The 26942-nt window shown below is 45.6% G+C and overlaps 1 protein-coding gene across 1 annotated transcript in view; it reads left to right on the forward strand.

The window, feature by feature from the left end:
• Positions 1–26942, forward strand: part of ACOXL (acyl-CoA oxidase like) — a 371685-nt gene that overhangs the window by 15046 nt on the left and 329697 nt on the right. Inside the window, 6 exon segments of the mRNA XM_030921547.1 lie at positions 12066–12152; positions 14162–14216; positions 16901–17015; positions 17302–17388; positions 19911–19983; positions 23552–23684. Coding sequence (XP_030777407.1) covers positions 14205–14216; positions 16901–17015; positions 17302–17388; positions 19911–19983; positions 23552–23684 — 420 coding nt within the window. The 5' untranslated portion in view covers positions 12066–12152; positions 14162–14204.

A 26942-nucleotide genomic window follows, 5' to 3' on the forward strand; every position in this document is an offset into this window, starting at 1 on the left:
ACATTTATGGAATTATTATTTAAAATCACTAAAAACTTACATGCTACTATGGAGATTGAATTTGGTTTGAATATATTAAGTATAAATGAAGGCAGCTATTGATACAGTAGAATTGCTGCAAAGATGAATGTAGAAAAGCACATAATTATTGATTGATCATTATCATCATAGACCATTCAGTTAGTATAACTATTGATTGATCATTATCATCATAGACCATTCAGTTAGTGCTGCCATTTCAATGAGAGGTGAAACTTGTCAATATTAGACATTCTTTAATTAAGAACAATTAATCAGGAATAAAATAAGAGTTGAAGAAAATAGGGAATTTATGTGTGAAGAAGATGTTAAAATGTATACCAGTAAGGCAGTCATTCTTATTAAGCCTGTTCTCAGTTCTGGAACTTTGGTTTGGCATCTGGAGATGGATGAGTACAAATATATGCTTAAATCAACATCAGAGAATTAATGGCAAACTCCTATTGTCATTTCCCATCAGATCTAATAGCAAAGATCACTATCTCCTGCAGAGACAAGAGAAGGGAAGTAATTGTCAAGACAATTTATAATGCTCTAGGATGGCTAAATTTTGAGTTGATTCTTCAGTGAATGTCCTTGCAATTTATTTCAAACTGGTGAGTGAAAGTGACTGCAGTTGGATACCATTAAGGGCAAAGTCATACTCCTGCATTGACAGTGTGTGTGAAGAGAATGAAATATGAAGAAAGCTATGAATAGTTGGAAATTCGGGGGGCTGTGCTTACTCCTGATGATTTCAGTTTGGCTAAAACAGAGCTGGTGACAAGGAAGGGTTTGTTGTGATGATTCCAGAGAGGGTGACTCTCAGGAAGATGAACTGGGGGCCCAAGACAGGTTGATGACAGGTGCTTTCTGGGAACAAGGCTGGTGGTAAAAAATAGGGGTGGACTGATGAGGAAGGCTGGGTCACTCAGAGTCCCAAGACTTCCTCCGGCTTAATAATGAGGAGCAGGGAGGGTCGGTGGCGAGACGTCCAGATGAGAAACCTGAAGCTTCAGATTCTGATACAGGATACTGCTCTCCACTTACCAGGTGACTCTCGTGGGACAGGTCATTTGACCTCCCTGAGCCTGGGATTTCCTGTCTGTTACATGGGGTCAGTCTTTCCTGTCCTGTTAGCCTCCTGTGTAGGACTGTTGTGAGGATCTTTGCAACAAAGGACACTTGGGCCCTCTAAAAAAGTCTGCAAATGTCTGCTTTAGTTGTCTTTTATTATTTGTTGGTAATAACTTCAGCAGTGTGAACTGAAGCTGGAGTCAAGCAGTGGTTTATATACTCAAGCCTGGAGATATTTTAGGAAATAATCAATACAAGATGCATTGGGTTGAAGCCATGATGAGAGTAATAAATCTTGACAGCCTGCTGTTGGAGCAAATTAATAATGATTGAGAGAAACATTGTAAAAATCTATGGGAGGGGAAAATCTAGAGTGTGTTTGGGGTGAGAGCTTTAGCCAGTGTGGAAACTGAGAGTCATTCAAGGAAGGTTAGTTATCATCCTACTACTGGTAGAGCAGTGTATACACACACACTCACACTCGCACACACACATACACAGCCTGCTGTCTGATCAAATAATGCTTGAGAGAAACATTGTAAAAACCTATGAGAGGGAAAAATCTAGAGTGTGTTTGGGGTGAGAGCTTTAGCCAATGTGGAAACTGAGTCATTCAAGGAAGGTTAGTTAACCTGCTGCTGGTAGAGCAGTGTATACACACACATACACACACACACACATGTGCATACAGATGCACACACACATATAGACACATGCATACATGGACACGTGCACACACACACACACACACGTACATATGCATACACACATGGGTAACAAGCACCTGTTTTTGGTTGTATCTCAGAAGAGACTGGCAAGCAAGGACAACTAGCACTGATTTCAACAACGGACAGCTGCACTTTGCCCACTCAAGGGCCCACCACCTTCTAAGGAAATGCTGACTGCCTCTGAATTTTTAAAATGAAACCTGTACAGTGTTTCTGACATGCCTCATTTATCCCTGGTGGAAAAGATTGTGTTCGTATAGCCTTGTGATTTGTTGCTGTTGTGTACAGTGAGTGAGGAGAGGGGATTGGGACCCCATGATTTTTAAATCATCAAAGCCCTGAGATGGTCTATAGTTACAGAGTAAACACACTGCTTTTCCTGTGTCCAGAATGAGCCCAGACTTCCCAATCCTCCACTCTCACATCAAGATTGTCACTGAAGCTGGGTGCCATGGCGCATACCTGTAGTCCCAGTTTCTTGGAGGGCCGAGTCACGATGATCGTTTGAGCACAGAAGTTCATGTACAGCCTGGGCAACATAGCGAGACCCTGTCTCTACAAAACAAACAAAACAACAAAAGATTGTCAACAGAGCTCCACCCAGACATTCTCTGTTGGTTGGGGTGTCAATGCAGAGAGACTGCAGGCTGTGGCACACATTGAAGGAGCTGGGCAGATCCGTGGGGTGCCGACCTGTAAAGGGAACACCAGGAGCTGGGAGGGACAAACCTGGAGAAGGCAAAGCAAGGCACGAGGCGAGTCGGTTGCAGGGTCGCAGGCTGGCCTCCATGTGGATGCAGTTGAGTATTGTATAAGAAGAGTCTTTAACACTAAGAGACCAGAAAGCCACATTAAAAAAAAAGAAAAGATGAAAATGTTTACTTTAGTAGAATGATGGAATTGTTTCTTAATTTTAAAAATGCTTTTATTGTGTTTATTTTTTTATTATAAAAGTAACATGCATTTGTTATAAAAACTGTGAATTTAACAAGTCAGAAAACCATAAGGAAACCTCGATAGTGAGTCTGTCATGTTTTCAGGCAGAGAAAAAATGAATTTTGTCAGCCGAAGCCTTGTCATAGGAGAAGTCCTCTCCATGGCAGACATGGCCACAGGAGTGAAGGTGAGAGGCGCCGGGCACCTGCCCTTCATGAACTTATGCTCGCTTTGCATGCCAAGGAATGAAAACTATAACCCTGTGGGCTCTTTTAGTCTATGTAGAGGCACAGGTGTTGGTAAAATGGCATACCTCAAAACCCATCCCTGACTTCCCCTTGAACCATCATATCCTATCCTGTTTTTGTTTCTAATTTGCTTTTCTTCTCCGTATAGTTTTGTTACATTTGCATCAATTGGTTATTTTCCTTTGTCTTAATTTTATGAAAACAGTATCATAATCCTTTGTGATTTTCTTTCTTCACTTAAATATTATTGCTAAGATTGATTCATATTGTGTGTTCCTGTATTCATTAAATTTTAAAATAAAAACCTTTTTATTTCGAAATAATAATGTTCACAGAAAGTTACAAAAATAGTACATAGGGTCATGAGAACCCTTTAGTCATGGTGACATCTTATATAGCTGTAATGCGGTGTAAAATCAGGAAATCAATATTAGTACAGCACTGTTAAATAGGACATAGACCCTATTCAGATTTCACTGGTTTTTGCATGCACTCAATTGTGTGTGTGTGTGTGTGTAGTTTTATTCAGTTCGATGCCGTATGTAGATTCATGTAACCACCACCACAATCAAGATAGAGAACTGTTCCATCATCAGAAAGAAACTTCCAGGTGCTACCCCTTTATAGTTCATTTGGTCTCCACTCCACCCCTGTCCTTTGGCAACCACTAATCAGTTCTCCATCTCTGTAGTTTTGCCATTTGGGGAATGACATAGCAATGGAAGATTGTTCATTTTTGACCACTGTATAATATTCCTTTGTGTGAATATACCACAGCATTTATTCAGCCACTTTCTCATGTTGTTTCCAGGATTTTGCTAATGTGAAAAGTGCTGCTGTGAATACTCTTGTCCACGTCTGGGTGTTGAACATGGGTAAAATCTTCACTTAGGTATTCAACTAGGAATGGAATTGCTAGTTACAGGATGAATGAATGCTTAACTTTAAAGAATAGTGTTAATATATTCTCCAAAGTTAGTGCATCAATTCACATTCCCATCAACAGCATGTAATCGGATCCTGTGAATCCATGTCCTCTCCCATACTTGGAATTCTTAGACTTCTCCATTTTTTTTTTCAAATGGTTATAAAATGGCATCTTATTGTCTTGAGGGAAGACAATTATCTTGCATGTTCCAGCTTACCAAGGAAGGCGAACAGAATAGCTCAGGTGGGTGTGTTTGCTGCAGCCCCTCATGCTGCCCAAGCCTTCCAGCAGAGAGTCCTTCATGGGGCCCTCCTTTTCCTCCCTGAACACCACTGGGTCTCAGAATAATTCCTCATATCCAAACACCCAGTCCTGATGTCCCCAAAGAGGAGAAATTACAGCTAGAACATGAAGACAGAATGATCAGACAAGAAGCCAGGTCAGTTGGCAGTGAGTCCAGTATGGTGGTGATTTCAGTTTGGGGTGAACATTGTCTATTGGTAGGTAGGAATTAAAAACAAAGAAATCTGTGAGTGCCATCTTGTCATGAGGGTGTCCACCATCAGGTTTTTCCAGGAAGACTGGGCTCACTATGATTTCAGCCAGGCACGATCTCCTCCCTCTTGGATGGGTTGACTGTGGCTTTCAGAGAGAGCAGTTAGCTGAGATGCAACAGATAAATAGATAAATCCCCTCTCAGAAATACCAGAGGATCCTGGTCCAGATTCTCATGATCCCCATTTGTGCTTTTACCGTATTGCACCCCCACCCTACTCTGCCATCTACTTTGTCTTCAGCAAGCCTCCATGGATTGTGACCATGAGGACAGCTCCACAGGTGGTGGCAGCTCTGTGGGTGGGGAGCCCTCTCCTCTGGTCTCCAGGGTCTTGCACTGAGCCTAGTCCATGGAGTTTCACAGGGATCGTCTGAATGAATGAGGGAAGGGGCAGCCTGTGGCATAAGGCAGACTTAAGAAGCATTTTAACCAATTGCAATGTGCGTGTGTCTTATTGACATCCTGGTTCAAACAACAAACTATTTGTAATGAAAAATTATGTGTCAGTTGGGGAAACCTGAGCATTGGACATTTGACGATATTAGAGAATGATCATTATATTTTTAGGTGGGATAATGGTTTTAGGGCTATGTTTTAAAAAAGAATCTGAATCTTTTACATATATATTGGAAATATTCAGGGAAGACATGATATATGATGTCAGGGATAAACGTCAAGATAACCTGGGGTATAGGAAGGGAAAGTACGTGGGTGTGGCGGAGGGAGGGAGATGAAGGAAAATGGACCATGAGCTGGCCATCCTTGAATTCATTAGATGCTTCTATTTTGTTTGAATATTTCCATAATAAAATTTTTGAAAACTCCTGAGTATCCTAGAAGGAAACTGGCAAGGACTTAAAAAGTCCTTTGAAATACTTCTCTGAGGCCGGGTGCGGTGGCTCACACCTGTAATCCTAGCACTTTGGGAGGCCGAGGTGGGTGGATCACGAGGTCAGGAGATCGAGACCATCCTGGCTAACATGGTGAAACCTCGACCCCACTAAAAATACAGAAAATTAGCCAGGCGTGGTGGTGGGCGCCTGTACTCCCAGCTACTTGGGAGGCTGAGGCAGGAGAATGACATGGATCTGGGAGGCAGAGCTTGCAGTGAACTGAGATTGCGCCACTGCACCCCAGCCTGGGTGACAGAGCCAGACTCCATCTCAAAAAAATAAGAAATACTTCTCTGATCACTCCATTCTCCTGCTTAAAACCTCTTCCCTCCCATTATGCTTTAGAAACATCCTCTAATCCTTGATATTGCCCATGGGTCCTTGCAGGTGTGGCCCTGGTCACGTCTGTTCCACTCTCCCCTTTTTCTGGTTCCTTTTACCCACCTTTGGACCACTTGCTCCCAGCCCTAGCTTGGTCTTTCCCCTCCTTCTCCTGGCTGACACCTGTTCTTTCTTCATGTCCCAGCTAATGTGTCCTTCCCGGAGGGATGCCCCTCTCAAGCCTTGAACTTGAGTCCCATCCAGTCACTGTCACTTGTCTTTGCTTATAGTTTTCTGCCATAATGTGTACCCGTTTTGAGTCTGTGTATTTACTCATGGAATTACTTGATGTCTCTCACTACAAAGAGAGGAAAAACTCCTTGAAAACTATAACCCTTTCATTCTTGGTACATAATAGGTGTCAATACTTGAGTATTAAATAAATATGTAAAGTCAAAACGATATGGTTCTTTCTCAAAAAGTAGGACATAAAAATTACCGTACAGCCCAGCATTCCACTAACTGGATATATACCCCAAATAATTGAAAGTAGGGACTGAAACAGATACTTGCGTGCCAATGTTCATTCACAATAGCTGAAAGCTGGAAACAAGCCACATTTCCATAAACAGGGGAGTGGGTAAACAAAATGTGGTATATACACACAATGGAATATTGTTCAGCCATAAAAAAGAATGAAGTTCCGACACATGCCACAATGTGGATGAACCTTGAAATTATTAAGTGAAATAAAGCCCGACATAAAAGGACAAATATTATGTGAGTCTGCTTATATAAAATGTCTAGAATAGACAAATCCGGGAAGACAGAATGTAGGTTAGAGGTAACGAGAGGTTGGAGGGAGGGGAGAATGGGAGTTACTGCTTAATGTACAGAGTTTTTGTTTGGGATGATGAAAAAGTTTTGGAAATAGTGGTGATCGTTGTACGACATTGTGACTGTACTTCATGCCACTGAATTGTATGCTTGAAAGTGGCTAAAATGGCAAACTTTATGCTATATATATTTTACCACAAATAAAAATGACAATTAAAAATTATTATTAAGTATGCTGTCCCACACATCAGTAATTGTGGGAGATTTTTTTTTTTTTCCTGGAACTTGGAAATCCGAGACAATTAGAGGAACCTATAGATTGCACAGCCCCCGAGTCCTGACCAGGAGGACCATGGCTGTCTTTTCTATTGGTGGTAGAGGAGATGCCAGGAGGGCATGTGGTGTGCTGGGAACAGTTCCTGTGAGCTCTGGATCAGTCGGGGGTTCCCCAGATCCCCCTACCAGCTCAAGAGCCACTGGTGGTCCCTGCCTTTCACAGGCGCTGGCTGTCAACCTGAGGAAGGGGCGTCAGCATCAATTCATCAATATCAGCTGTGCCCTGCATGTTCAAGTCCCTTTTCTCTCTCTCTCCAGGTCTGTTTATCCAGTGGCTTTGCATTTCCCTGAGCACCTTGGACAAACTCATTTGTACTCACACAGCCAAGTACTGGCAGGACTGTGGGCTGGCTCTGAGAGTGGCTCACAGTGAAAGGGGTGGGCACACTAACAAAATGCCAGGGAAAAAGATTGTCTTTATTGGTGCTTTGAATCCCCACTCTAGCTTGTGAGCCAGCCCAAGTTTCCTGCCAAAAACATGGGTGCAATCTGGAAGGATTCTAACTAAAGCTGAAAGAAATGAGACATGCTTCCTTTTCTGCTTCTCCATGGCTGTTCTGTTTTCCCTTATTTGAACCATCCTATTATCTGTCTTAGCCTGCTTGGACTGCTATAACAAAATACCATGGGCTGGGTGAGTTAAGCAGCAGAAATTTATTTTCCCACCTTTCTGGAGGCTGTAAAGTCTAAGATCATGGTGCCAGCATGGTCAGGTTCTGGTGAGGGCTCCTTTCCTAGGCTTGCAGACAGCCACCTTCTTATTGTGTCCTCATTGGTGGAGAGAGGTGCTACTCTTTTTTCGTCTTCTGTAAGGGCACCAATCCCATTATGGGAGTCCTACCCTCATGAGCTCATCTAACCTTGATCATTCATTGCCCAAAGTTTCCATCTCCAAATACCATCACACAGGGGGTAGGGCTTCAACATATTAATTTTGCGAGGACAAAATTCAGTCCATTTCTGGAGTCCCCATTGTCTCAAAAAACACTTCCAGTTTTCCATTTGTGGAAATTTGCTCTTGGAATTAGGAAATTCTGGATACACTTGAAGTCTCTTTAGGAGACCCTTGTTGGGCTGTTGTATAGAAACAGGCTGGCCTATTGCAGCCGGGAAGCCAGTAGGCTTCCTGCCCACGGGACAGACCTCACTGGTCCATTGGGGCAGGGGCACACTCAGAACAACACAGTTGCACATTCTGCTTCTAGGACTTCCCAGCCACACTTTTGGCATGTTCCTTTGTACATATGTACCTTAGCTTTCTCTTCTGTAAAGATGGCATTGCTAATGCCCATTCATAGGCTGTGTGTAGACTTAAATCAGTAATGCCTGCAGGGATCTCCGTGCCAAGCCTGGTAGGTAGCAGGAGCCTCCATAAGTGGTGGGGACTGTAACCTCCTGGGACATGGCTGGGGGCCCAGCTCCACAGTCTTCCAGGTATTGGCTTCATTGGTGGGCTGAGGTGATACCAGCCTGCCTTCTCAGCTGTAACACACCAGATTTCCCTTCCACTTCAGGATGTCTCCTTTTAGTCTTTATTTAGAAGCTAAGAAGCCCTGCCATAGCCCCATCCTTTAGCCCCTGTGACCTGTCCTGGCTGCACCTTGCCACCCCTCAGCTGTCTCACACTGTGGCCTCTAGAGGCTGCTGCGGGCCCTCATTGGGCATGTTGTGATCATTACCTCATGTGCTCGATGTCATAGCTGTCCCTTTTCTTCTCCTGATAAGTGAGAAAAGAGAGAGGAGGCTTTCTCAAACAAGGTGGGTGCATGTTTGAAGTTCGAGTTTTCATTAGGTGTCCCCCAGCCAACTCTACTTTTTCCCTCTTACCACTGTGTTTTGGAGTCTGTCTCAGAGCAAATGGTCCTCTCTGTGTCCTGTTCCCTGAGGTCTGCTAGGGACAGGACGCTGGGTAGTCTGACAGGAGTGCCACAGTGTCCTCTCGGAGGACACTCTGCGACACTCCCACGTGATGGGTTGATGCCTACCTCCCATCAGCCTCAGCATTTCTGTTTTAAGGAGTCCATACCCTCCTTCTGGCTCCTCTCAGCCCCTCCTCCAAGCTGCTCCACTGCAATCAGTGGGTCTCCATCCTCCTGGAAACTCAGGCCACAGACTCAGGTGTCTCCCGGAGTCCTCTCTTTCTTTCTCCTCCTAAATCCATCCCATCAACTTCGTCTCCAGAATCTACCCTGAATCTGTCTACTTCCCTGCTTCCCTGTCTGCCTCCTTCCTGGCCTGTGGGCTGGGGCCCATGCCCCTCCCAGAAGGCAGCTGCTGAAAGCATGTCAGGCCAGGGAGCCCTCCACTTCCAATCCCCAGGAGCTCCACCTGCATTTGGCCCAGCTTGGTTGGATTAGCTGCCGTTCAGAGAATGTGACTTTTGTGGGAAATGAACCCCACTCTTCACCTGACTGTGTGGACTGAGGTCACGCAGACACTGCCTCTGTCAACTGCTGCCGTTTCCTGCAAACTTACAGGTTCACTTCCACAGCCCAGGGTGCCTGCTAAGACATTTAGTGAATGGGGCTTTCAAAATGTGGATAAAATGCTCTAGTTTTTTTTTTTGCCTCTTCCTAAAGTGGAGGAAAGTAGAAGAGGAATATATTGTCAAGAGTGCATTAGGCACCAGCCAAAGAGATTTAGAGGTGGAAAACCTAACTTGTTTTAGTTTTAGAAAAATATTTTTTTAAACTTAACTCCCAAGATGATTTAGGGAAAAAACATGTACCATTTGGGTTGCTTCCATTTCCCATGTTGGAATTAGTAATGCAATTTGCAGTGCCCGCGATGATTCTGTAGAGAAGTGAGCTGAGTCATCAGGGTGTGAATCATCTTCCCAGGATATTTTATGATTCTCCAAATGAAAAGCACTTCACATGTCAGATGTGATTAGTGAAATTCATCTGTCCTGATGCCAGAACGTGTTAACTGGTCTGAGCTGCTAAGAGTTGATCCAGTGCCGTTTCACAAAATTAATACCAGGTTGTTCATACACATGGGGTATGAACAGAGAGCTCATCCAGATGCAGTGACCCCAGGAAAAAAGTCCACACTAACCTTGCCTAAGCAAAAAAGGCACGTATTGGCTGCTGTAATTCAGGAGTCCAGGGTGTACCAGGCTTCAGGTCTGGGTGTGCATGACCTAGTCTCTCCCATCTCTCAACTCTGCCTCCTTCCCCCAACCTGGTCCTCGTACTTTGGCTTCATTCCCCAGCTCATGGCTATACGGCCCCAGGCTTCCATCCCTCCAGATTCCATAGCATCACAAAAGAGGGCTTCTCTTCCACAATAGCTCAGCCTTGTGTCCTGGCTTCCACTCCAAATGGACCCACCCAGATCATGAATCCATCCTGAGAGCCATTGTCTGGCCAGATCAGCCAGTCTGGGGCTCCCAACTCTTCCTAAAGCTGGGGGTGGGGTCAACATCACCCACAAACCACTTGGACAGATTCTAGGGGAGGAGGGCTTCCCAGATGAAAATTGGGGTTGTATAGCTAGGAGGGGGAAGGAACTCTGACCTGCAGACACAGCAAATGTCCCTACATTCAAGTTCTTCTGTCTTTGCAGTCAGTCACCCTGCTCCTTCCAAACGGCCCTGCTCAAGCCACTCTGCCTCTTCCTGTTTCTTCTCCTTCTCCTCCTCATCCTCATCCTCTTTCTCTTCCTCCTCCTCTTTGTCAGTGAGACTTTTCCAGGGTTTACAAAAGACCAGGCAGCCTGGGCATGGTGGCTCATGCCTGTAATCCCAGCACTTCAGGAGGCCAAGGTGGGAGGATTGTTTGAGATCAGTAGTTTGAGATCAGCCTGGGCAACATAGCAAGACCTCATCTCTACTAAAAATAAAAATAAATTAGCCAGGTGTGGGAGTGTGTGCCTGTAGTCCCTAATCCCAGCTACTCAGGAGGCTGAGGCAGGAGGATCGCTTGAGCCTGAGAGTTTGACAATGCAGTGAACTATGATCATGCCACTGCCTTCCAGCCTGGCTGAAAGGGTGAGACCCTGTCTCTTAAAAACAAACAGAAACAAAAACCAAAACCCCACAAAAGAGCAAGCAAAGGGCTTGGTGGTTGACTCTCACTGAATCCTCATGGCCACCATATGAAGTACTATAAGGCACTGGGTAGCTTGGGTTTCAGCCTCAGCCCTTCCCACTTTCTGAGGATGTGGCGTTGGGTAAGACACTTTCCCTCTGTGAATCCCAGTTTCCGGTGTTCAATGGGGATGATGGGGCCCGGCGCGGTGGCTCAAGCCTGTAATCCCAGCACTTTGGGAGGCCGAGACGGGCGGATCACGAGGTCAGGTGATCGAGACCATCCTGGCTAACACGGTGAAACCCCGTCTCTACTAAAAAATAAAAAACACTAGCCGGGCGAGGTGGCGGGCGCCTGTAGTCCCAGCTACTCGGGAGGCTGAGGCAGGAGAATGGCGTAAACCCGGGAGGCGGAGCTTGCAGTGAGCTGAGATCCGGCCACTGCACTCCAGCCCGGGCGACAGAGCACGACTCCGTCTCAAAAAAAAAAAAAAAAAAATGAAGATGATGATGCTTTCTCTCCAGGGTTGTTGTAAGAGTCGATGAGCTTGTAAGCTCAATAGCTCAGTAAGTGGGTACTCACATCATTCATTTATCAGATGAGGAAGCTGAGACTGCTGTGTCATTTGTCCGAGACCCTGCAGCCGGTGGGTAGCTGAACTGGGATGGAAACCCAGGGCGCTCATCCCAAGCTGCGTGCTTGCTCGTTTTGCAGCATTGCCTCTTCCATCCACCTTCCTGTAAGGAAACACTATTTCTCATGGCAGGACTCACCTCCGCAGACAGGGGTCAGATCGAGGGTCATTGCACATGCACTTTGTTACATGTCTTCTGCATCAGGCCGTAAGCTAGATCCTGAGAGGACAAAGCAGAATGAGCGTTCAGAGCATTCATTTGATGGGGGGATCTGGGAGGCCTGAGGATGGAGGACTGACTTTCTGTGTCAGTCCTGAGTGACTCATGAGCCATGTCTGCAGAGAGAAACTGGAGCTCACCAGGCAGTGAAGAGGAAGCGCAAAGAAGCAGGCTACTTGCAGGGCTTAGGTAAAGCATAGGGGGCTGAAGAGCTGCTCCCTGATTGGAGTTTGGCCATGGATTTAATTGCCTTTAGATTACTGACTATTGCTAATGATGGTTTGTATTGTCCTTGTTTCCAGTGTGGAATAATTTATTGGCTATTTGGTGGTGCTATCAGGAATCTCGGGAGCCCTGAACATGTTACTAAATGGTTTCAGCCACTCCAGGTATGGTATTTTCCTCAATATCGGTCTCCTATGGAGAGCCTTAAAAATCTGTAGTAGATAGATATGCATGTGTGTGTGTTTGAAGAAAAATAAAACAGAATTTGTGTCAGCCAAAATCTTGTTGAAAATGAGAAGTCCAAGACTGTCTTTTTTATATTGCATTGAGCCTGTCATGTTGTTAAGCTCACATTCGCTGTCATCAGACTGCATTTTTATAATTTTCTCCAACACACCTGTCCCTCTCTCACCACCATTCTTAATGGCCCAAGGGGTCTGCATTTGGAGCAGCTGCCTGACCAGCTAATTCCCTTCTAACGTCTGGTAAACTCTGGGAGCAGAAATACACTGGGATGTTTGCAATGACCGAGAGGGGCCATGGGAGCAATGTGAGAGGGATCCAGACCGAAGCCACCTTTGACCTTTCTGCCCAGGTGAGGAATCTGTCCTTCCCCTGCCGTCCAGGGCAGCAGGAAACCTGGACAGAACCAGATCTCCTTCTTTCTGTGTCCAGCTTCACACCCTCTGTGTGTGCTCTCCGGCCCCGGGAGCTGAGATTCAGATCAAATGTCTAAGTGTTTTAATAGAGGTGGGTATGTGCTCAGCCTTCATGAACCCAACACAGCCAACATTTATATGGTGCCTTTGAGACACTGAACACTGCTGCAAGCACTTTGTGTGTACTTGTGAATTTAATCCCTTGTCATAACTCCAAAAGAACAGCACTAAAGCCATTTTGTTCTCGTTCCTATCAGTAGCAGGAAAGGACTGCAGGAGATGCCTTTGTTGGTCCTCTCCATTGTGCCCTGTGTCAGGAGAGCACTGTGCTGGGGCCACCTTATCAGGAGCTGAGTCTTCTGTACTGGGATCATGTGCTGTCCCTCACCGTGACCTGCACTGACATTTTACATGACAACAGAAACAAGAGTGTTACCAAACAATCTGACTCTTCTACTTTTACTATGTGTGGTCAATGCTGAGGTTTTTCCTTTTCATTCTTTCTCTTCCTTTTCCTTTCTTTTTCTTCTCTGTTTTTCTTCCTTTCCATTCCCTTCTTGCTAATTAAAAAGATGTTGGCTAAATCTCTCTACATTGCTAGCTCTGTCCACAGTGGGTCACAACATACCCTGGGGACGCTGCTTTGTAACCCTCATTCCCATCTCTTTAACTCCTACACACACCTGCCCCTGCTCCCCACCAAAAAAGAAAGTGACTGTGTGCTTATCTCACTCTCCTTTATAGTTTCTTGCTTGATATTGGGTGTTCCTAAGAACTACAAAGGGATAAACAAATGTTGAGGTTCTTTCTAGAAATGAAGCTGTGTCAGTCGGTGTGTGCAAGCACATGCCCGAGTGTGGCTGCGGGTGCTGCCTGGCCATGTGGCTGCTCCGCTTCGTCTATTCTTTATTTTTGCAGTTTGTCCTTGAGCATGTGGATTTTTGTTAGCGGGTTTCCTGACCCAGGAATGCTGGTTAGAGGTGGCCAGCGTCTGGAATGACAGATGCAGGGGTGGGGTATATTGGAGGATGCCCTGCTTTTCCTCCTGACCTAGGAATGCTGGTTGGAGGTGGCCAGCATCTGGAATGACAGATGCAGGGGTGGGGTGTATTGGAGGATGCCCTGCTTTTCCTCCTGACCTAGGAATGCTGGTTGGAGGTGGCCAGCATCTGGAATGACAGATGCAGGGGTGGGGTATATTGGAGGATGCCCTGCTTTTCCTTCTGCCGCAATGTTAGTTCTCTCCAGCAGCCAGTGATGTCCAAGATCATAGTAAGAACAAGAATAAGCACTACCCTATACTGACCACTCGCGAAGTGCCATGCTCTGTATCAAACTCCCTCTGTGTAGTTATTCTATGTTTCCTCCCAGCAACAGTTCCAGAAACGCAACATTAAACTGGTCCTGTAAACTGAGCATGGATGTGCCATGTACCAGGCTAAGCAGTCTACTTGTAACATCATTTCAAATGTTCTGTGATCTTATAAAAACGCATTATTGTCCCTACTTTACAGATGGGGAAATGGAGGCTCATGGAGGTTAAGCAGCTGACTGGCTATGCAGTTAATGGTGAGTTAGGTTCAGGTGGGACTGCCCTCAGCAGCTTGGCTTTTCTGCCAGTGGTGGCATGCTGACCTAACATCCTCGGGCTTTTGGCTGGCCGATTTTTTTCCTCTCCTGAAGCCATGGTATTGAGGTCACCTTGCTGTCATTGATGGGGGAAAACACCCACAGCTTTTATTTACTTGTTTCTTCTTACAGTTATTACTTTTTTACAAAAATAATTTCCTGTGTTGGTCCCATTTTCCCCAAACAGCATAAATGACTTAGCTACCTGGCGTGCCTCAGCAGCTGCCACTGTCTGACAGGGGACCTGCAAAGTTGCAATCATAATGACGAGGGGCCTCTGGTGAACACTGTCTCCCGTGGGGCTGGGAGAGAGAACAATCCTGTCATAAACTCATACCACTGAGAACTGACATAGCAGGAATGGATTTCTCCCTTCATTGGGTTCTGTGTTTTCCCCTTCATTTCCCTTTCAAAATGCTGGAGCTTATTAAATAAGTGTTCTGTCTCCCAGGACCATTTAAATCTCTTACATGTTTTGGTTTTTCATTCCCGTGGGTTGGTTGTTTTACATTTATTTTTGGGAGGTGGATTGGGTAGTGGTATGGATAGTTAAGAGATAAGAGAGAGTTTTGTTTTTATGCTTTATTCTAAATAGCAAAAATAAATGAGGTTATGAACTCTCTGGCCAAAGGCATCATTTTTAGTACCTACAAGCGCTGACCATTTTGCTGGCCTTCAACAGATAATTATTCCAGAAACCGACACACATGGTGTGCGTTATTTAGATGCAGCTTTAACGCCAGGGTTTTGGCTGATGCAAACTCCAAATCAAGCATTTTGCCAGAAGTGACAAACTTCCTTTCCCAGAGCGTAGCAAATGTTTATGGGGATGAGTGGCCTCCTTCTCCCTTCCCCGTCCCACCAGATAGTTTCTGCCAGGCCAGTGTTTCCTCTGCCACTTCACTTTCTTACCCTGGGTGTAAGCATGCCCCCACCCACATGGGTTGTATTTTTATTGCTGTTATTTTTGACTGCACTCAGCCTCAAGTAATGCCTCTCTTGAGAAGCCCTGGCTGCCCTGATAAGACAAGGGTGGCCTCCAGAGACGTCTCTTAAAAAGATCCAGCATGTCCGTTTATGTTTCTGAAAAGCTCTCGCACATGTTAAAAGTTCCCTGTGCAAACATATGTCAGAGAATGTTTTCTTAGGCTTCAAGACTGTATTTCTTGGCCAGCGGGAAAGTGTTGTCTATGTACTTTATAGTCTGAAATCTGAGACAATCTTTGCATGATCAATAGCTTGTTGGTTTAGTTCAGTCACATCTTCAATATTGTCAACTCCAATTAAATGTGCAGTTCCACTCTCTGCCATTTGCCCTGGGCTCCCAACTTGCCCCAGGTGCCCTGTATTCAGAGCTGGCATCAGGGCCAGTTGCTCTTTGGCAAGAGGCTTAAAGGTAACCCAGGTGGCAACAGAGATTGGGGAGAGCCAAGAAGTGAGGGGAGCATTTCCATTGTGACCCTTATATCAGCTTCCAGAGAGCAGGAAAGAGAAGACGGAGTTTTGAGTTGAGCCTGAGAACAAAACCCCTGCATTTTCTTCCTGCTTCTTCATGACCAGTGTTAGTTTCAGACTGTTTTGAGCTGGAATCCTTGGACATATTCAGAGACAAACTGCGTGGTACATTCTAAGATTTTTCCTTCTTAGGAAAGAGACTCATTTACAAGTTCTTCTGTTTTAGGAGCTTGAACATATGAACCTCTTTTGGGAAACTTTAATTATTATATTCGTTGATCAGGAAAATAGACATTTTCAACAGCTTAAATGAGGGATTTCTTTTTATAAAAATAAAAATTGTTTGGGCTGATACTGTAAGCAGTGGTGGGGATAAGTCATGGCTATCTATTTGTGTTGCTTTATCCAAGCATACAGTTTTGGCCTTCGATTACTTGGCTTTCATTTAAACAAAGACCCACGTCATGGAGACAGGAAGGTTCAGGGCCTGGGAAACAGTGAGGAACCAAGTGATTTGCCCAGAAGGAGTGAACACCAGCAGATGAAATGCAACTCACAGATGTGGACCCTGGGACAAGCCATCTAAGGGCCCAGATCATTGGATGCTCCATCCTTTCTTAGAAATCTTGCAGGTGGGCTGTTTGGAGGTGAGGGGTGTGGAGAGCTGAGCACATACCACCAGGGCTTTTAGAGGTTTTGGTGTTGGATGATTTAAAGGTCAAAACTTTGCTATGAAGTAGTCTAGAGAGATAATTGAAGAAAGCCTTTATACATTAAAGCCAGGCAGGCTCAGCCAAACAGCACACATGTCAGCCTGGCATTATAAACAGGAGAGATTGGGAGGGAGAGAACGAACACCTTTTAAAGATTGAAAATTGGCAACTTATTTTCTGGATTGGATTATTCCTTGAAAAATCACTTTAATCTCCAGCCATTTTCAAAGTTGAGGTGGAGGTGGAATAAGTGAATTGAGGTGATAGCACAGTCATGTTGGTTTCAAGACATGGAGCCAGGTGACCTTCCGGTTGTCTTCTCTTCTGCTGTGAAATCCCCTGGAAACAGCACCCTGCACTGTGTGGGTCTGTTTGCACAGTATTCATTGCCTTGAGCCAGGGAATTGAAATGAGCCATGGGAAGGGAAACACTGTTGCTCTGCTGTTTCTGTGTAGGAGTTTGTAATTGACACACCATGTGAAAATGCTGAGAAGATGTATATTGGAAAAGCCGTGTACGGGAATTACGCAGCCGTCTTTGCCCAGCTCATCATAGATGGAAGATCTCAAGGTTTGTTACCAACACAGACAACTAGAATACTTCTCTTCATTAGTACTATTTACTGGTGAAAACCCATTTCACAGAGCTGCTTTTATCTTGTAAGTAATTCAGTACTAACTTTATGTCCTAATATGCATGAATAAATTTATTACATTTTGACATTATATGCTCTCATGTGTGGTGCACAGCTGTGGAACTGAGTGAGTTTGAGAATCACAGAAATGTTATACCATTCCAGGAAATAAGTAAAGCTATAGGAAGGAGAGCTTAATAATGATGTCGATGCCTTCCTTAGGGCCCCACTGTTTCATCGTTCCTGTCCGGGATGAAAATGGAAGCTTGTACCCAGGAGTGACAGCTATTGATAAGATGTACAAGGAGGGTGAGTCCCCAGGTGCCCTTCTCCTGTGCTTACTCTTCCCACCTGCTCCCCACCCCACTCAAGGAGAATCTAACCTACCTTACGTTACTGAAACAGTGAGGGTAGAGAAAACTTCCCCAGAGAAGATGTCCGGATTTTCAAGCCTCATGAAGTCTTTTATGTAGAACTGTTCAGGAATGTTGTAGATTGCCTTTTATGAACGTGCATCGGTCTCAGTTTCTCCCAGCTTCTCAAATTTTCCAGTAACTGAGGCAGTTTTGTCCACAATGCTATTCTGTCTTCTCTCCCCTCAGACTTGGGGGCTCTCACGGGGCAGGCTGTGGCTCTCTTCTTTGCACCCCTGGCCACCTGCCTGCTGTCTGTGCTCATGAGGCCCTTAGTGAGTCCTGAGGACTGACTCAGTGCCTTAGTTTGCCAGGGCTGCCATACCACTAACTGTGGGGCTTAAGCAACAGAAGTGTATTGTCTCACAGTTCTGGAGGCTGGAAGTCCAAGATGAAGGTGGAAGTCCAAGATGAAGGTATCAGCAGGGTTGGCTCCTTCTAAGAGTGGTGATGAGAGGTGAAGCCAGCTGGACTTCCTGGGTTGAGTGGGGACTTGGAGAACTTTCCTGTCTTACAAGAGGATTGTAAAATGCACCAATCAGCACTCTGTAGCTAGGATTGTAAAACACACCAATCAGTGCTTTGTAGCTAGCAAGAGGATTGTAAAATGCACCAATCAGTGCTCTGTAAAAACACAGCAATCAGTGCTCTGTAGCAAGAGGATTGTAAAATGCCCAATCGATCAGTGCTCTTTAAAACGTACCAATCAGTGCTCTGTAAAATGCACCAATCAGCAGCAATCTAAAAGTAGCCAATCGTGGGGAGGATTGAAAAAAGAGCACTCTGATAGGACAGAAACGGAACATGGGAGGGGACAAATAAGGAAATAAAAGCTGGCCACCCCAGTCAGCAGTGGCAAACCGCTCCACCCTGTGGAAGCTTTGTTCTTTTGCTGCTCACAATAAACCTTGCTGCTGCTCACTCTTTGGGTCCGTGCCACCTTTAAGAGCTGTAACACTCACCACGAAGGTCCACGGCTTCATTCTTGAAGTCAGCAAGACCATGAATCCACCAGCAGGAACCAACTCCAGACGCAGTGAGGGAAGGATTTGTTCTAGGACTCTCTCTCTGGCTTGTAAATGGTTGTCTTCATGTTAACCTGGTGTTCTCCCTGTGTGCATGCCTGTCTCCCAGTTGCCCCATCTTATAAAGGACAGAAGGCATTTAGATTAGAGCCTACCCCAATGACCTCATTTTAATTTGATCACATCTGTAAAGACTCTGTCTTCAAATAAGGTCACATACACAGGTATAAGGATTAGGGCTTCAATACATGAATTTTGTGGGGGGTGTGGGGACACAATTTAACCCATAACATTTGGTGAGATCAGGACATGCCTGTATGGTCCAGGGACCACTCATGGCCAAGGTCATGCCAAGCCAAGGAAGGGAGACTGGGAGAGAAGGAAAAAAAAGAAGGAAGAGCAGTAAGAGAAGAGGGAAGAAGTGGCCCATCCTTTGGTGGAGGGGACAGTCTATCCTGGCCCCTTAGTGTTTACTGTCCACTGCCACGACTGCAGTCATGGCTGCAGGTGGGTTTGTGAGGGTTTTAGATGTATCTCCCAGAGGTGACCGAGACCCTCGCTGGGCTGGGCTCCTTGAAAGTTCCTTGCATGTCAAATATTGCTGAGAGCAGAGGGGTAGGCTGAGCTCTGTGAAGTCGTGCCAGACGTTGAAAATGCTGGCAATGGCAGAGAGTCTGCTCTGGTGCCCTTGTAAGCTGCTAAACGCACGTATGTCCTTGTCAAGGGGTGAAGCTCTGAATAAAGACATTTACTAAAGACAGATTGTTTTCCCCTATATTAAATCTCTCTAAGTTTTCACAAAGAGAAGACCCCAGACTCTGGCAGGTGTCTTTAGGAAATGTGTCTGCCAGATTTCAGGACCACCCCTCCCCGCTACCCACTGCTTCCCCCATTTCCTGCTGCCCTTGTGGCTGTTTTCCCTTGTCTTGTGGGCATTTGCTGTCAACAGTTTGCTCAGTGTGCAGAGGAGAGAGCACTGGGAAGGAGGAGAGATTTGAGCACTGCTTTCCTGGGGAGAGCAAGCCTGCTTCCCTGCCTCTGGCTTCAGCTTCCCATTCTTGCAGTTGCTTAGAACTCTCCCTTTCTTAATCACAGTCACTGCTCGGGAGGTAGGTGTGCATCCACTGCATGCCCAAAGCATGCAGGCTGCACAGAAGGAAAACCCATTCTCCTCCATTCTCACTAGGGAGGAAGGGGCCAGGCTGGTGGAAGAAACAGGTACAGCTCATCAAGGAAACAACAGACAGCATCCCCATGTCCATCCCAAAGGAAAAAGCACCAACAATTCTGGAAGTAAAATAAGGGGCTTTGTATTTTAGTGGCAACAGGCCTGGGAAGTAGCAGGGAAAATACTTCTGATGCTGCATCCATTCCCCCTTTCTATTCTTGCCAGGTCTTCATGGTGTGGACAATGGGATTTTAATATTTGACAAGGTTCGGATACCCAGGGAGAACCTGCTGGATAAGTGAGTAGTTTCTCCTTTACTCAGGTCAATGGTGCAGATGACCTCACTGCTCTCCAAAGTTGGCTTGGTTCTTGGGTCTCGTGGGCTGTGTGTCTGGGCAGTCTTCCCCTAACTACCCCTACAGGTTTGTTGACAACTAATTGGAAAAGATACATCTGCAGATAGAAAAAAAAAAAAATGTAAAATTATTCAACATGCTGTTGTCCAGACGTAATGACCATTACACTTCAAATATACGTCTTTCCAAACTTTTCTCTATGCCCATATGTCTAAAGAGAGAAAGGTGTCAGATTTTTACTAAACGAGATCCACTTCTAGATTTTGTGTTTAAAATAACCTGTACTTTCCATTTAACATTATATAGCAAATGTTTTTATGTAATGCTAAGCACACACGTGCATTATCATCTTTAATATCATTATAATAGACTATTAAATAAATGGTTTATAAGTTATATAATCAATTTCTTATTGTTGGACATTTAGGTTTTTTCCTCCCCTCCCCCCATTATAAACAGATGGGTGCTATTGCTTCCTTTGTGAGTGGCAGGGGATAAGGCACCATCTTTCAGCTTTCAGGTGTGTTCTGGGGGTGGAGCTCTAGGGGTTAGTGATGCTTTTCACAGAAGCTGAGAAACACCAAGTACTTTTAATTTTCTCAGCAGCGTTTCATGCATCCAATAAAAATCTTGAGCCATAGTCATGTTAAATCTGTGACAAAGCCAGCAATCAGAGTGCACACAACCAGCTGTCTTCCTGACTCCCCATGGATTTCCCTTGCATGCTTTGCTCCTTTTTGTTGCCAGCAGATACATGTAGTGGATGCCAAAAGCTTAAGAAAATTGTATGGGAAAAAAACTTAAAAATGATTGATCCAACAAACCCCCATGACACAAGTTTACCTATGTAACAAACTGGTACTTGTACCCCTGAACTTAAAATAAAAGTTAAACAAATGGAGGGATAAGGAAGTAGAGGATAGAATAGTGGTTACCAGGGGCTGGGAAAGGTAGGGAGGAGGAGGGGATGGGGAGAAGTTAGTCAATGGATACTGTTAGAGTTGGATTGAAGAAATAAGTTCTGGTGTGATATTGCACAGGGTGATATCGTTCACAATAATGTGTTGTATATTTCAAAATAGTTACAAGTTTTGAATGTCCTCATTCCAAAAAATTGATAAATGCTTCAGAGGATGAATATGCCAATTACCCTGATTTTATTATTATACAATATATACATGTATCAAAACATCACACTGTATTCCATCAATATATACAGTTATTATATGTCAATTCACGAAATAAAGCAAGAAGAAAAAGAAAAAATCTTAAAATGGACCAGATTCTGCTTACCATTTTCCTCCTGTGAACTGATAGGAAATAAAATGGAAACAATAAAAGCATCTTCACAGTTATCCTGGTGGGTGCTAAAGTCCCCCAGGCCCCTTCAGGACCACCAGCATTCATATGGAAATGTGAGAAACTCAGAATAGCTAAAACAATCTTGATAAAGAAGAACAAAGTAGGAGGACTCACACCTGGTGATTTGAAAACTTACTATAAAGTAATCAAGGCAGTGTGATGTTTGCGTAAGGATAGATATATGTACAATGGAGCAGAATGAAGAGTCTAGAAATAAATCCTTACAGTTACAGTCAGTCAATATTTCACTGCAGAGCCAAGACAATTCAATGGGGAAAGAATAGTCTTTTTGACAAATGGTGCTAGGACAAACTAGGTAGCCACGTGCAAAAGCATGAAGTTGGACCTTTACTTCCTACCATATACAAAAATCAACTCAAAATGGATCACAGACCTAAATGTAAGAGCTAAAACTACACAATGCTTAGAAGAAAACACAGGTGTGAATTTTTGTGACCTGGGTTTAAGCAATCTATTAGACTTGGCACCAAAAGCACAACTAACCAAAGAAAAAATAGATAAATTAGACTTCATCAAAGCTGTAAAAAACTTTTTTTGCATCAAAGAACACTATGAATAAAGTGAAAACCTACAGAGTGGGAGAAAATATTTGTAAATCATATATATTAGTATCACAAGGGTATAGTATCCAGAATATAGAAAGAACTATTACAGCTCAAGAATAAAAAGACAACCCAATTATAAAATGAGCAAAAATCTGAATAGACATTTTGCTACAGATTTACAAATGGCTGCTGAGCATATGAAAAGATGCTCAACATCACTGCCATTAGGAAGATACGAATCAAAACCACTGCGAATACCACTCTGCACCTACTAGGGCGTCCTTTTTTTTTTTTTTTTTTTCTTTCTTTTTTGAGATGAAGTCTTGCTCTGTCGCCCAGCCTGGAGTGCAGTGGTGTAAATCTCGGCAGTCAGCAACCTCTGCCTCCCAGGTTCAAGTGATTCTTTTGCCTCAGCCTCCTGAGTACCTGGGATTACAGGCATGCACCACCATGCCTGACTCATTTTTGTGTTTTTAGTAGAGATGGGGTTTTGCCATGTTGGCCAGGCTGGTCTTGAACTCCTGACCTCAGATGATCCGCCCACCTCAGCCTCCCAAAGTGCTAGGATTACAGGCACAAGCCACCATGCCCAGCTGATGTCTCTTATTAAAGGGACAGACAATAACAAGTGTTGGGGAGGATGTAGAGAAATTAGGACTGTTTGTTATACATTGCTGGTAGGGCTGCAAAATGGTGGCACCAACTAGGAAAACAGTTTGGCCATTCCTCAAAACTGTAAAGTTATCATCTTATGACCCAGCAATTCTACTCCTAGGTATATGTGAAAACATTGTCCACAAGAGAATTGCAAACATATATCCACACCAGAAATTATACACAAATGTCGGTAGCATAATTATTCACAATAGCAAAAAGGGGAAAATAATCCAAATATCCATCAACTGAGGAAATAGGAAACAAAATGTGGTATATCCATACAATGGAATACTATACAACCGTGAAAAGAAATGAAGTACTGACATGCTACAACACAGATGAACCCTGAAAACAAGTGAGTGAGAGAAGCCAGACATAAAGACCACATATGATATGATTCCATCTATGTGAATTTTTTCCCAGAACAGGCACCATAGAGAGAGAAAGTAGGTGAATGGTTACCAGGGGCTGGAGGGAGGGGAGTATGGGGAGGGACTGCTAGTGGGGTGGGGTCTGGGTTTCTTTTTGGTGTGGTGAGATGATTTGGAATAGGATCATGGTGGTGGTTGTACAATTTCATGGCTATACTCAAATCCACCGAATTGTACACTTTGAAGGGATAAATTTTATGGTATGTGAATTACATCTCAGTTTTTAAAAAGTGGGTCAGTGTGCGTGTGCACAGTCAGGCTCCGGTGCTGGTTTAATGTCTCAGGAAACCACTACCTCCCTTGAGTCAAGCCTTTCTCAGCATCTCTTGGAGAGGGACTCCCCCTGCCCTTATCTGCTCTCTGTCTCAAGGGGGAAGTTCCACGATGGGGAAATCCGAGTGCCTCCCTGCGTGTGCACATGGGAGCCACCTGACTTCATTTCTGGTGGTGCTATGTCCTGCTTTTTTGTGACCCACCCCCTCTCTTTTCCACAGGTTTCGTTCCATGGCTCCAGATGGACAGTACCATTCCCCTGTTAGGAACAAGAGCGCAAGATTCAATGCCATGCTGGCAGCACTGACCCCTTCGAGATTAGCTGTGGCTTTCCAAGCTATGGGTGCCATGAAGGTAGTTGACTCTGATTTTAATTTATCTACTGTGAATTCTCTCGTGGCTCAGGAATGAGTAACAATTTCAGGAGCTGAGCTTCTCGAGCTACAGTTGGTATAATATGGCCAGGATTCCTGGTTAGATGCTGGGGAGTGCCAGGTGGCCATCCACAGGGAGCATTTCTACACCCTTCTTAAGAGGGAATCCCGCCCATCTACATCCCAGATGTGTGCTGCTCACCCTGGGGGTGGAGCACAGGCATTGTGGTAATAGAGCCAGGAGAGATGACCAGGGAGAATGGGATGTTCAGAGCAAACACATCTGCTGGAGAAGCAGCTAAGGGTTGGCCCATGTGTGCAAAGGTCGGTGTGTCTTGGCTGAATTCACCCGGGAGTGTTGATCCTCATGTGTCTGTAGAGGGTGTAACGTTCTCCCATCACAGTCTGGAGGCCATGAGGCCAGACCTCCAGGAGCCATCTCTGCCTCCCTGCCCTGACTCTCCCGTGTACTGGTTTGGACAGAGGAGCCTGGAGAGCAAAGCTCTGGAAGAGCCTCCTTCTCTTCCCCAGGGTCTCAGGCTACTTTGTTCTCTGGGCCTTCTCTGTCTCTTTGCATGAAGGAAAAGCCTGCTTTAAGCTCCACTGAGCTTGGTGAAGCTGGAAGAAAAATTAAGTCTCCCCAGGAATATACATCTGGGGCTTGAGTCCAACTTTTCCATCAAGAAGGAATAAATTTCATTCACTTGACTCCAGGCCTGACATCAGCCCAGAGTCATCTGAATAGCAGGAAAGCCCTTCTATACTTGCTTCGGTGTCGGCCACGCTTCACAGATGGCCTGCCCTGACCCAGGCTTCCCCTTGTGGTGCTTCCTGTGAGGGGCACAGCTGTGGCCATCAACATGCGTACTCAGCCTGGCCTCACACCCGCCTGTGCACCCCAGTTCCTGTGCTTGTTTTGTGGTGGTTCTTTCAGTGGGGCCGGGTGGGTGTTCAGGTCTGAAGTCCCATGTCAGGAGGGGCTCAGGACCCTTGGCTGAACCGTCTGATATTGAATGGGGTCCCAGAGAGCCTTGTAAAGGTGTCAGCACAGACAGCAACAGAGTGCCGAGGAAAACTGGTTCCTCAGGTCTGCAATAGAAGCCATTTCAGCCATCCTCAGGACTCCAGAGAGAGGCAAAAATAGAAAAGCCAGACGAGCCTAGGATTACATGGAAGGGAAGGTTGGTTAAACATCAGATGCAGGGTTAGCTGAAGCCGTGATAGCAGTCTCTGCACAATATCCCCTCTAACTGCAGTAGCCTGCAGACCGTCCTGACTCAGGGGCCCTCTGAGGAGAGTGCTGGGTGCATATGCAAAAACTCATGGTGGACAGTGGCCAGGCAGGCTGCTGGGAAACCCCGCTCTTGTTGGTTTTGATGGGGTGATGATGTGTGAAGGACGTCCACGCCGCCAGCAGCCCTGCAGGCTCATTGAGGTCCACAGTGGGGTTGTGTGGGACAGGGCGTGGGGTGGTACAGACCAGACCAGGCGGAGGTGGGAGCCTTCCAGGAGGGCTTTGGTTTTCAATATCACCAGATCTAGAGCAGGGTGGGGGTGGTGTCTCAGGGAGAGGAGCCAGAGTGAGTGATTCCTAAAAGGTTCATGTTCTCCTTTCTACTGGATATTATGGGCCAGCCCCTGCCAGGCCCAGGAGGGTCTTGGGGGCCACATCAGTTCCCTTATTGGTTGTCTGATGTGTAGACTTCATTCCTGGCAACACAGAGATGTGATCATGATCACGGGCCGGAAAGCCCTGGGCTCAAGTCTCATCCTGCCCATGACCAGCCGTGGGGCTGTGAACAGGCCATAGCACTCCCTAGGGCTCAGTTTCTTCATCTGTGAAATGGGTCTTAGGATGGTGGTGAGGTGTGAGTGAAGGGTGTGTGTGCAGCGCTGGCCCAGTGCAATGCTCCATAGCTCGCGGCTGCTATTTGTGTGATGGTTGTTGCTGATGTTGTTGTTGCTGCTGCTGCTGCTGCTGCTGCTGCTGCTGCTATTACTGGGAGGACAGGAGTTGGCTAAAGGAAAGGAAGACATGGGCATTCCCATGAAACAAATACCTGGTGTCCTGGCCTCCCAGTAACAAGGCAGTATGGAGTGTTCTGCAGAAATGCACAGCGCCCTTTGAATTCCCAGGTGTCCAAAGCAAACCGTAGTAACCCTGAATTAGTATCTGCCCCGCCCATCCAGACCTTGCCAGGCGATGGGATTGTCAGGCAGTGGGAAGACCCTGCACAGAGCCGAGCCGGGCTCAGACCCCGTGTGGTCCAGGCACCCTGCCGGACAGCGACCCGGGCCGCTGTGATCTCATCTCCAGTGTCTCTGGCGAGGATGATCTCACCGGCCCTCTTGGCAGCTCCTCCACTCCTATGGCTCAAACACATGACATATGTTTTCCCGGCTGAAACCTAAGATGGTTCTTCTCCTTCTGCTCTTGCTGATGAGTGGAAAAATGGATCCGTTTCTCCTACGTGCGTTCCTTGTGTGTTAGAAAACTGTCACCGCAACTCCCCGCAGTGACATTCACTCAAGGCTGAGCGTGCCTGGTCGTTTTGAACTTTGCCCAAATGTCATATTTTTTCATGGTTCTCTTTCATTTCCATGGCATTCCTTAGAACTTTCAGGTTTTCTCTTAAAGCCTTGCCGTATTAACCATCATCTAATTTGTGTCAGAAATGCCAGGGCAAATTCAATGATTACCAAAAACATGAGGAAAAGGAAGCAAATATGTTTGGGAGGGGAGGGAGTGGGGTCTTGGGAGACCTCTGCAGCCCGTGCCGGGATGCTGGGGAGCCTTTTCAGAAGGAGGAGGAAGCTGGGGCACCTGAGAGAGTGAGCAGTGTAAATGAGGTCTGGCCCACTTCTCTGGATTTTGCACGGAGGTAAATATTTTAGCCAAGACAAGCTCCTCTTGTAAATTTGGTGCTGCACAGTAGCTGGTTGCCACCCCCAGGATGTATGATTCCGCAGCTCTGGGGTGGGGTGGAGAATCTGCATTTCTGGGTTCCCGGGTGACACTGCTGCTGTGGGCTCTGCTCCTTGAGACCCCTGCACAGAACACATGGATGTGGTTGTGAAATATCAGCACTGTCTCAGCCCACTTGTCACCCTCTGGGTCCCCAGGATCAAGGCCCAAGTTCTGTTCCTGTATCCAAGATCCTTCATGACCCCTCACTGTACCCCCTCTCTCCATTGACCTCTGTCACTCTGGCCTCATTTCCGTCTCTCCCCTGTGCCT

This window comes from Rhinopithecus roxellana, chromosome 17 (assembly GCF_007565055.1).
Source record: "Rhinopithecus roxellana isolate Shanxi Qingling chromosome 17, ASM756505v1, whole genome shotgun sequence".
NCBI lineage: Eukaryota > Metazoa > Chordata > Mammalia > Primates > Cercopithecidae > Rhinopithecus > Rhinopithecus roxellana.